This window comes from Oncorhynchus masou, unplaced genomic scaffold, assembly GCF_036934945.1.
Source record: "Oncorhynchus masou masou isolate Uvic2021 unplaced genomic scaffold, UVic_Omas_1.1 unplaced_scaffold_2581, whole genome shotgun sequence".
Classification (NCBI taxonomy): domain Eukaryota; kingdom Metazoa; phylum Chordata; class Actinopteri; order Salmoniformes; family Salmonidae; genus Oncorhynchus; species Oncorhynchus masou.
The window spans coordinates 15,657-28,011 of record NW_027009022.1 but is presented as its reverse complement, the minus strand read 5'-3'; the positions used below and the strand labels follow the sequence as shown (position 1 = coordinate 28,011).

Below are 12,355 nucleotides of genomic sequence, written 5' to 3'. Positions count from 1 at the left end.
CTGGGCTGGCCTGCTTACATATCCACAATAGTTGTTGGAACTGGGCTGGCCTGCTTACATACCAACAATAGTTGCTGGACCTGGGCTGGCCTGCTTACATATCCACAATAGTTGCTGGAACTGGGCTGGCCTGCTTACATATCCACAATAGTTGCTGGACCTGGGCTGGCCTGCTTACGTATCCACAATAGTTGATGGAACTGGGCTGGCATGCTTACATACCAACAATAGTTTCTGGAACTGGGCTGGCCTGCTTACGTATCCTCAATAGTTGCTGGACCCGGTCTGGCCTGCTTACGTATCCCCAATAGTTGCTGGACCTGGTGGGGCCTGCTTACATAACCGCAATAGTTGCTGGAACTGGGCTGGCCTGATTACATACCAACAATAGTTGCTGGAACTGGGCTGGCCTGCTTGCATACCAACAATAGTTTCTGGAACTGGGCTGGCCTGCTTACGTATCCCCAATAGTTGCTGGACCCGGTCTGGCCTGCTTACGTATCCCCAATAGTTGCTGGAACTGGGCTGGCCTGCTTACTTATCCCCAATAGTTGCTGGAACTGCGCTGGCCTGCTTACGTATCCACAATAGTTGCTGGAACTGGGCTGGCCTGCTTACGTATCCCCAGTAGTTGCTGGACCCGGTCTGGCCTGCTTACGTATCCCCAATAGTTGCTGGAACTGGGCTGGCCTGCTTACTTATCCCCAATAGTTGCTGGAACTGGGCTGGCCTGCTTACGTATCCCCAGTAGTTGCTGGACCCGGTCTGGCCTGCTTACGTATCCACAATAGTTGCTGGAACTGGGCTGGCCTGCTTACGTATCCACAATAGTTGCTGGAACTGGGCTGGCCTGCTTGCATACCAACAATAGTTGCTGGAACTGGGCTGGCCTGCTTACATATCCACATCGTTGCTGGAACTGGGCAGGCCTGCTTACATACGAACATTAGTTGCTGGAACTGGGCTGGCCTGCTTACATACCAACAATAGTTGCTGGAACTGGGCTGGCCTGCTTACATACCAACAATAGTTGCTGGAACTGGGCTGGCCTGCTTACATATCCACAATAGTTGCTGGAACTGGGCTGGCCTGATTACATACCAACAATAGTTGCTGGAACTGGGCTGGCCTGCTTACATACCAACAATAGTTGCTGGATCTGGGCTGGAAAATATACTACCTGAGCTAGCACAGTAGTTGTCAGAGTCTAGGTGATGTGGGTAAGGCGGAGTCAGGCGCAGGCCACAAAGATGAGTAATATCCTCCATCCTGTAGATCAGACTCTATTTCTACCTCACCAAACTGTCCCGTGTTCTGTCCTCTGTGTCTGTATTCTACCCAGATCTGTTTCTACGAGGGGAAATGCTTCACGGGCAGGAAGCTGGAGATCTGCGGTGACTGTGATAACTTCCAGGACCGCGGATTCATGAACCGCGTCAACTCCATCCGCGTGGAGAGCGGGGCCTTCGTCTGCTTCGACCACCCCGACTTCAAGGGCCAGCAGTACATGCTGGAGCACGGAGATTACCCCGAGTTCCAGAGGTGGAACGCCCACAATGATCACATGGGCTCCTGCAGACCTATCAGGATGGTGAGGTTTAAACGCTAACACTCGCGGTAAACCGATGCTGTGGAAACTGATGCCGCGGTAACGGACGCCGCGGTAACCTATTATGCCACCACAGTAACCTGAGGCTTTGTGAATACTGTAGGTTTTTACGGTGCTCATATAGTCATTTTGTAATAAGCTTTGTATTTGCATAGTAACAGAGTTAGGTGGTTACTTCTTAACAGCGCTGTTACTACAGTTATTTCACACTAACAGCGTTGTAAGAGCTACTTGACGTGAAGGGTTAAAGTCAGAAGAGGACAAAAGCAGTAGGACAGTTTACACCCCTCAACCCGCTTTAAAAAGACTGGCACTAGATACGTTATGAAACCCGGTCCAAGTCCAGCTGGAAAGTGTGACTGAGGTGTAAAAAGAGATAGTCAAGCCAGCACAGAATATTCAGGTGAATTGGCCACTCTAAAGTGTATCTTGGGCAAACGCAGACAGACTGACTGACTGGTACATTACAATATGAGATAGAGGAGACAGACAGACTGACTGACTGGTACATTACAATGTGAGATAGAGGAGACAGACAGACTGGTACATTACAATATGAGATAGAGGAGACAGACAGACAGACTGACTGGTACATTACAATGTGAGATAGAGAAGACAGACATACTGACTGGTACATTACAATGTGAGATAGAGAAGACAGACAGACTGACTGGTACATTACAATGTGAGATAGAGAAGACAGACAGACAGACTGACTGGTACATTACAATGTGAGATAGAGAAGACAGACAGACTGACTGGTACATTACAATGTGAGATAGAGAAGACAGACTGACTGACTGGTACATTACAATGTGAGATAGAGAAGACAGACAGACTGACTGACTGGTACATTACAATGTGAGATAGAGGAGACAGACAGACAGACTGACTGGTACATTACAATGTGAGATAGAGAAGACAGACAGACAGACTGACTGGTACATTACAATGTGAGATAGAGAAGACAGACAGACAGACTGACTGGTACATTACAATGTGAGATAGAGGAGACAGACAGACAGACTGACTGGTACATTACAATGTGAGATAGAGAAGACAGACAGACTGACTGGTACATTACAATGTGAGATAGAGGAGACAGACAGACTGACTGGTACATTACAATGTGAGATAGAGAAGACAGACAGACAGACTGACTGGTACATTACAATGTGAGATAGAGGAGACAGACAGACAGACTGACTGGTACATTACAATGTGAGATAGAGGAGACAGACAGACAGACTGACTGGTACATTACAATGTGAGATAGAGAAGACAGACTGACTGACTGGTACATTACAATATGAGATAGAGAAGACAGACTGACTGGTACATTACAATGTGAGATAGAGAAGACAGACAGACAGACTGACTGGTACATTACAATGTGAGATAGAGAAGACAGACTGACTGACTGGTACATTACAATGTGAGACAGACTGACTGACTGACTGGTACATTACAATGTGAGACAGACTGACTGACTGACTGGTACATTACAATGTGAGATAGAGGAGACAGACAGACAGACTGACTGTTGAGATGAGGGTTTTTGGAACCTAAACTTGAAGTCACAGTGATGTAATTTCTTATTTTTCCTCCCCCTCTCCTCCTCCTCCTCCTCGTCCTCCTTTTCATCCTTCTGTCCCCATTTCCTCCTTCTCCTCCTCTCCCCATCCTTTCCTCCACTCCACCCTTCTCCCCTTCTCCTCCTCCATCTCCTCCTCCATCTCCTTCTCCTCCTCTCCCCCATCTTCTCCTCCACTCCACCCTCCTCCTCCCCTTCTCCTCCTCCCCATCCTCCTCCTCTTCCACTTCCTCCTTCTCCTCAACCATCTCCTCCTCCCCCTTTCCTCCTCCTCCTCCTCCTCTTCATCCTCCTCCTCCTCTTCTTCATCATCCTCCTCTTCATCATCATTGTCCTTCTCCTCTTGCTCCTCCTTCTCGTCCTCCTCTTCCTCCCCCTCTTCCTCCTACTCCTCCTCTCCTCTTCCAGCATGGAGAACACTACAGGATGGAGTTGTTTGAGGGAGCTGACTTTGCTGACCAGTGTGTTGAGGTGTGTGATGACGTGCCCTTCCTGCAGGGACGCGGTCTGACCAAGAACTGCATCAACTCTCTGAAGGTCTACGGAGACGGAGCGTACGTATCTACTGAATCAACTGCTGCTGACATTTCAATTCAATTCAAGTCAATTCAAGTCAATTCAATTCAAGTCAATTCAATTCAAGTCAATTCAATTCAAGTCAATTCAATTCAATTCAAGTCAACTCCATTCAATTCAAGTTAGCAAATTATCTACGGTAAACACTTTATACAGTAAAAATTATCTATGGTAAACACTTTATACAGTAAATTATCTACAGTAAACACTTTATACAGTAAATTATCTACAGTAAACACTTTATACAGTAAATTAGCTTTGGTAAACACTTTATACAGTAAATTATCTACAGTAAACACTTTATACAGTAAATTAGCTTAGGTAAACACTTTATACAGTAAATTATCTACGGTAAACACTTTATACAGTAAATGACCTACGGTAACTACATTATACAGTAAATGAGCTACGGTAACTACATTATACAGTAAATGAGCTACGGTAAACACTTTATACAGTAAATATCTACGGTAAACACTTTATACAGTAAATGAGCTACGGTAACTACATTATACATGAAATGACTTACGGTAAACACTTTATACAGTAAATGAGCGACAGTAAACACTTTATACATTAAATTATCTACGGTAAACACTTTATACAGTAAATGATCTACGCTAAACACTTTATACAGTAAATTATCTACAGTAAACACATTATACAGTAAATGAGCTATGGTAACTACATTATACAGTAAATTATCTACGGTAAACACTTTATACAGTAAATGAGCTACGGTAACTACATTATACAGTAAATTAGCTACGGTAAACACTTTATACAGTAAATGAGCTACAGTTAACACTTTATACAGTAAATGAGCTACGGTAACTACATTATACAGTAAATGAGCTACGGTAACTACATTATACAGTAAATTAGCTACGGTAAACACTTTATACAGTAAATTATCTACAGTAAACACTTTATACAGTACATTTGCTACAGTAAACACTTTATACAGTAAATGATCTACGGTAAACACTTTATACAGTAAATGATCTACGGTAAACACTTTATACAGTAAATGATCTACGGTAAACACTTTATACAGTAAATGATCTACGGTAAACACTTTATACAGTAAATGAGCTACGGTAACTACATTACACAGTAATCCCTAACATACAGTGTGACTGGAAATTGTAAAGACTTATATACTGTATATTCTCATCTTCTCCATCCTGCTTTCCTTCTCTTCTCACCACTCCCTCTTCTCAACTCTCCTACTCCTCCTCCCTCCTCTCTCCCCCTCCTCCTCCCTTCTCCTCTCCTCCTCCTCCTCCCCCTCTTCTCTTCCCCTCCTCCTCCCTTCTCCTCTCCTCCTCCTCCTCACTCCCCTCCTCCTCCTCCTCCTCCTCCTCCTCCTCCTCCTCCTCCTCCCCTCTCCTCTCCTCTCCTCTCCTCTCCTCCTCCTCCTCCTCCTCCTCCTCCTCCTCCTCCTCCTCCTCCTCTTCTCTCCCTCTCCTCCACCTCTCTCCTCCTCCTCCTCTCCCTCTTCTCTCCCCCTCCCTCTCCTCTCCTCCTCCTCCTCCCTCTTCTCTCCCCCTCCTCCTCCCCTCCCCTCTCTTGTACTCCTCCTCTTCTCTCTCCCTCCTCCTCCCTTCTCCTCTCCTCCCTCCCTCCCCCTCTCCCTCTCCTCCCCTCCTCCTCCCCTCTTCTCTCCTCCTCCTCCTCCTCCCCTCTCCCTCCTCCCCCTCCTCCTCCGTTCTCCCTCTCTCCTCCTCCCTCCCCTCTTCTCTCCTCCTCCTCCTCCTCCTCCTCCTCCTCTTCTCTCCCCCGCTCTTCCCTTCTCCTCTCCTCCTCCTCCTCCCCCTCCTCTCCTCCTCCTCCTCCTCCTCCTCCTCTCCTTCTCTCCCCCTCCTCCTCCCCTCTCCTCTCCTCCTCCTCCCCCTCTTCTCTCCCCCTCCTTCTCCCTTCTCATCTCCTCCTCCTCCTCATCCTCTTTCTTATCTCCCCCTCCTCCTCCCTTCTCCTCTCCTCCTCCTCTCTCCCCCTCCTCCTCCCTTCTCCTCTCCTCCTCCTCCTCCTCCCCCCCTCCCCTCTCCTCTCCTCTCTCACCTCCTCCTCCCTTCTCCTCTCCTCTCCTCCTCCTCCCCTCTTCTCTCCTCCCCCCTCCCTCTCCTCTCCTCTCCTCCTCCTCCTCCTCCCCTCCCCCTCCCTCTCCTCTCCTCTCCCCCCCTCCTCCTCCCTTCTCCTCTCCTCCTCCTCCTCCCCCTCTTCTCTCCCCCTCCTCCCTCCCTTCTCCCCTCCCCTCCTCCTCCTCCTCCCCCTCTTCTCTCCTCCTCCTCCTCCTCCTCCTCCTCCTCCCCCCTCTTCTCTCCCCCTCCTCCTCCCTTCTCCTCTCCTCCTCCTCCTCCGCCTCTTTCTCCTCCTCCTCCTCCCTCCCCCCTTTCCTCTCCTCCCCCCCTCCTCCCTCCCTCCTCCTCTCCTCCTCCTCCTCCCCCTCTTCTCTCCTCCTCCCTCCTCCTCCCCCTCTTCTCTCCCCCTCCTCTTCCCTTCTCCTCTCCTCCTCCTCCTCCTCCTCCCCCTCTTCTCTCCTCCTCCTCCTCATCCTTTTCTCTCCTCCTCCTCCTCCCCTCTCCTCTCCTCCTCCTCCCCCTCTTCTCTCCCCCTCCTTCTCCCTTCTCCTCTCCTCCTCCTCCTCCTCCTCATCCTCTTTCTTATCTCCCCCTCCTCCTCCCTTCTCCTCTCCTCCTCCTCTCTCCCCCTCCTCCTCCCTTCTTCTTTCCTCCTCCTCCTTCCCCTCTTCTCTCCCCCTCCTCCTCCCTTCTCCTCTCCTCCTCCTCCTCCTCCTCATCCTCCCCTTTCCTCCTCCTCCTCCTCCTCCTCCTCCTCTCTCCTCCTCCCCTCTCCTCTCCTCCTTCTCCTCTCCCTCCACAGCTGGGTGCTCTATGAGGAACCTAACTTCCGCGGCCGTATGTATATTGTGGAGAGAGGAGACTACTCCAGTCACGTGGAGTGGCAGGCCCAGAACCCCAACATCCAGTCCATCCGCAGGGTGGTCAACTACTTCTAAACCACGACCCCTTGACCTCTTACCTTAGCCCGAGGGGTCAAACCTGGGATGTCAACCAGTAAAGGGGCACAACTTTACGGAAAACGTTCAGATGACATAGTCAGTTCTGTTCGTGCCATTTGCATCTGTAACATTCTGACCTCACTGAATGTGATGACATCCCAGGTTAGAGAATACATACATAAATCACACATACATGGACTACCAGGCGGAGCTTGGCGAGGTGTAGTCAACAACGTTTACATCACAGGGCACGGACCTGTTTCTTTTATCTTCTAATCCAGTTGTAAAATTATATAAAAAAGACAGAACCCAAAAAAGATTTGCGTGTTTATTTTTCTACTGAAAACACTATCACCGTCTTCAGTGTTATTTCCATTTTTTACATGATGATACAAAGATCCTTATTTTCTATTATATACATATGTATATATATATATATAACTTTATATTTAATCAACACACTCCATTCTTACTGGGCCATTTTCCCAGACAGAGATGAAGTCCAGTCGTGGACTAAAACACACTTCTATGGTGGTAGAAAGTCCTGGACGAGGATTCGTCTTAGTATGTGTTCGGGAAACCGGCCCTTCTCCTTTGCTGGTCGTGGATCTACAGAAAACATATAACAGACAGATATATTATGACATGTTAGCACCACTATACTAGATCGACCTATCATAGCACCACTATACTAGATCGACCAATCATAGCACCACCATACTAGATCGACCTATGATAGCACCACTATACTAGATCGACCTATCATAGCACCACTGTACTAGATCGACCTATCATAGCACCACCATACTAGATTGACCTATCATAGCACCACTATACTAGATCGACCTATCATAGCACCACTATACTAGATCGACCTATCATAGCACCACTATACTAGATCGACCAATGATAGCACCACCATACTAGATCGACCAATCATAGCACCACTATACTAGATTGACCAATGATAGCACCACTATACTAGATTGACCTATCATAGCACCACTATACTAGATTGACCTATCATAGCACCACTATACTAGATTGACCTATCATAGCACCACCATACTAGATCGACCAATCATAGCACCACTATACTAGATTGACCAATGATAGCACCACTATACTAGATCGACCTATGATAGCACCACTATACTAGATTGACCAATGATAGCACCACTATACTAGATCGACCAATCATAGCACCACTATACTAGATCGACCTATCATAGCACCACTATACTAGATCGACCTATCATAGCACCACCATACTAGATTGACCTATCATAGCACCACTATACTAGATCGACCTACCATAGCACCACTATACTATATCGACCTATCATAGCACCACTATACTAGATCGAACAATGATAGCACCACCATACTAGATCGACCAATCATAGCACCACAATACTAGATTGACCTATCATAGCACCACTATACTAGATCAACCTATCATAGCACCACCATACTAGATCGACCAATCATAGCACCACCATACTAGATTGACCTATCATAGCACCACCATACTAGATTGACCAATCATAGCAACACCATACTAGATCGACCTATGCTGAATACAACAGGTGGAGACCTCACAGTGAAATGCTGAATACAACAGGTGTAGGTAGACCTTACAGTGAAATGCTGAATACAACAAGTGTAGTAGACCTTACAGTGAAATGCTGAATACAACAGGTGTAGTAGACCTCACAGTGAAATGCTGAATACAACAGGTGTAGTAGACCTCACAGTGAAAAGCTGAATACAACAGGTGTAGTAGACCTTACAGTGAAATGCTGAATACATCAGGTGTAGCAGACCTTACACTGAAATGCTGAATACAACAGGTGTAGGTAGACCTTACAGTGAAATGCTGAATACATCAGGTGTAGTAGACCTCACAGTGAAATGCTGAATACAACAGGTGTAGTAGACCTTACAGTGAAATGCTGAATACAACAGGTGTAGTAGACCTTACACCGAAATGATGAATACAACAGGTGTAGTAGACCTTACAGTGAAATGCTGAATACAACAGGTGTAGTAGACCTCACAGTGAAATGCTGAATACAACAGGTGTGGTAGACCTTACAGTGAAATGCTGAATACAACAGGTGTAGGTAGACCTTACAGTGAAATGCTTCCTTACAAGCACCTAACCAACAATGCAGTACAAACAAGAATAAGAAATAAAAGTAACAAGTAATTAAAGAGTAGCAGTAAAATAACAATAGTGAGACTATATACAGGGGAGTACCGGTACAGAGTCAATGTGCAGGGGCACCGGTTAGTCCAGGTAATTGAGGTAATATGTACAAGTAGGAGTTATTAAAGTGACTGCATAGATGATAACAACAGAGGGTAGCAGTGGTGTAAAAGAGGGGGGGGAGTCAATGCACATAGTTTGTGTAGCCATTTGATTAGATGTTCAGGAGTCTTATGGCTTGGGGGTAGAAGCTGTTTAGAAGCCTCTTGGTCCTAGACTTGGTGCTCCGATACCGCTTGCCGTGTGGTAGCAGAGAGAACAGTCTATGACTAGGGTGTTTGGAGTTTTTGACCATATTTAGGGCCTTCCTCTGACACCGCCTGGTATAGAGATCCTGGATGTCAGGAAGCTTTGTCCCGGTGATGTACTGGGCCGTACGCACTACCCTCTGTAGTGCCTTGCGGTCGGAGGCTGAGCAGTTACCATACCAGGCAGTGATGCAACCAGCATGCTCTTGATGGTGCAGCCCCGTCGATGAGAATGGGGGAGTGCTTGGTCCTCCTTTTTTCTGTAGTCCACAATCATGTCCTTTGTCTTGATCACGTTGAGGGAGAGGTTGTTATTCTGGCACCACACGGCCAGTTCTCTGACCTCCTCCCTATAGGCTGTCTCGTCATTCTCGGTGATCAGGCCTACCACTGTTGTTTCATCAGCTAACTTAATGATGGTGTTGGAGTCGTGCCTAACCATGCAGTCATGAGTGAACAGGGAGTACAGGAGGGGACAGAGAACGCACCCCTGAGGGGCCCCTGTGTTGAGGACCAGCGTAGCAGATGTGTTGTTACCTACCCTTACCACCTAGGGGCGGCCCGTCAGGAAGTCCAGGATCCAGTTGCAGAGGGAGGTGTTTAGTCCCAGGGTCCTTAGCTTAGTGATGAGCTTTGAGGGCACTATGGCATTGAACACTGAGCTGTAGTCAATGAATAGCATTCTCACATAGGTGTTCCTTTTGTCCAGGTGGGAAAAGGCAGTATTGAGTGCAATAGAGATTGCATCATCTGTGGATCAGAAGGACGGTATGCAAATTGGAGTGGGTCTAGGGTTTCTGGGATTATGTTGTTGATGTTGTCAGGATTTGGCCAGGGTTGTTCCGGTTTTTGGTCACTAGATGCCCCCATTGTGCTTTTTGACCTTTTGCTTTCCCTTGATCCCCATTATTATTTGCACCTGTGCCTCGTTTCCCCTGATTGTATTTAAACCCTTAGTTTCCCTCAGTTCTTTGCTCTGTGTTTGTATGTTAGCACCCAGCCCTAGTATTCTGTGTACTCTTGTTGATCCCGGTGGACGCTCTTGTGGAATTCTGTTTTTTGTTCTTGTTTATTCATTTTTGAGTATCTTTTGAGGCTTTTTATGCTTTACCTACCACCTTGTGGATTTACCTTTTTGTCTTGGAGGATTACCTTGTGGATTACCTTGTTCTTGTGGAATTCCTTTTGAGGTTGTGGAGTTACATGTTTTCCTGAAGGACTTCACTTTTTACTTTATTAAATACACCGTCTCAAGTACTGCTGTGTCTGCCTCATCTTCTGGGTTCTGCTGACTATTCGTGGCTCAGTTGGTTAAGTGACTGTTTCTCACTCCGGAGACCCGGGTTCGTAACCGGGTCCTGACAGATGTGAGCCGTGACCAGCCTTTCAAAGCACTTCATGTCTACAGACATGAGTGCTACGGGTCGGTAGTCATTTAGGCAGGTTACCTTAGTGTCCTTGGGCACAGGGACTATGGGTGTCTGCTTAAAACATGTTGGTATGACAGACTCAGACAGGGAGATGTTGAAAAAGTCAGTGAAGACACTTGCCAGTTGGTTAGTGCGTGCACGTCCTGGTAATCGATCTGGCCCTGCAGCCTTGTAAATATTGACCTGTTTAGAGGTCTTACTCACATTGGCTGCAGAGAGCGTGGTCACACAATCTTTCGGAACAACTGGTGCCCTCATTCATGTTTCAGTGTTATTTGCATCTAAGCAAGCATATAAGTAGTTTAGTTTGTCTTGTAGGCTCGTGTCACTGGGCAGCTCTTGGCTGTGCTTCCCTTTGTAGTCTGTAATAGTTTGCAAGCCCTGCCACATCCGACGAGCATCAGAGGCGGTGTAGTACGATTTGATCTTAGTCCTGTATTGACACTTTGCCTGTTTGATGGTTCGGCGGTGGGCATAGCGGGATTTTTCATAAGCTTCCGGGTGAGAGTCCCACTCCTTGAAAGCTGGAGCTCTTGCCTTTAGCTCAGTGTGGATATTGCCTGTAATCCATGGCTTCTGATTGGGGTATGTACGTACGGTCACTGTGGGGACGACGTCTACCTATCATAGTACCACCATACTAGATCTACCTATCATAGTACCACCATACTAGATCTACCTATCATTGTGGAAAGGGGAACTCACTGGATTTTTTTCTTCTCTCTCTTTCACACACACACACACACACACACACACACACACACACACACACACACACACACACACACACACACACACACACACACACACACACACACACACACACACACACACACACGCACAGGTTTTTCAGTAGGTTGTCAAACTGGTGTTGTATCAAGAGCAGGACATTCCGAAAGACCTTCACTGTAACAGTGTTTTACCTGCTCTGTCAGGTTCAAGATCAGATCTACTGAGCTTCGGTGACTCAACACTTTAAAAGCACTGAAGTCACTGTCTCTTACAGAAGAAGTGACGGTGATTCCTTTACAAAATGGCTTCTGGTTCATCTGTCCGAGAGGATTTCTCCTGTCCTTTGTGCTTTTATCATCTACAATGATACTGTAATCATGTGGCCCCAGCTTCTGTAAAACATGTCTGCAGGAATACTCAAATCTCATTGGTTATTAGGTTATCCCTGAACAGGTAGGTGATCCATCTCATTGGTTATTAGGTTACAAATCAAATCTAATCTAATTTTATTTGTCACATACACATGGTTAGCAGATGTTAATGCGAGTGTAGCGAAATGCTTGTGCTTCTAGTTCCGACAATGCAGTAATAACCAACAAGTAATCTAACCTAACAATTCCAAAACTACTGTCTTAAGAGTAAAGGAATGAATTAGAATATGTACATAAAAATATATGAATGAGTGATGGCCCGAACGGCATAGGCAAGATGCAGTAGATGGTATCGAGTACAGTATATACATATGAGATGAGTAATGTAGGGTATGAAAACATTATATAAAATTGCATTATTTAAAGTTGCTAGTGATACATTTATTACATCAATTTTTACCATTCTTAAACTTTGAGTCAGTATGTTGGCAGCAGCCA

General features: G+C 46.5%; 1 protein-coding gene across 1 annotated transcript; it reads left to right on the top strand.

Moving 5' to 3' along the window:
- Positions 1 to 1,214: 1,214 nt before the first annotated feature.
- On the top strand, positions 1,215 to 7,115 carry LOC135533681 (gamma-crystallin N-B-like). The gene is made up of 4 exons (XM_064960953.1): positions 1,215 to 1,220; positions 1,343 to 1,591; positions 3,612 to 3,757; positions 6,666 to 7,115. The coding sequence occupies exons 1-4, from the start codon at positions 1,215 to 1,217 to the stop codon at positions 6,799 to 6,801; spliced, it is 537 nt and encodes a 178-aa protein (XP_064817025.1). The 3' UTR covers positions 6,802 to 7,115.
- The last annotated feature ends 5,240 nt before the right edge of the window (positions 7,116 to 12,355 follow it).

Coding starts and splice junctions, on each gene's coding strand:
- LOC135533681 (XM_064960953.1), top strand. Junction 1,592..3,611: donor CCTGCAGACCTATCAGGATG/GTGAGGTTTAAA, acceptor CTCCTCTTCCAG/CATGGAGAACACTACAGGAT. Junction 3,758..6,665: donor AAGGTCTACGGAGACGGAGC/GTACGTATCTAC, acceptor CTCCCTCCACAG/CTGGGTGCTCTATGAGGAAC.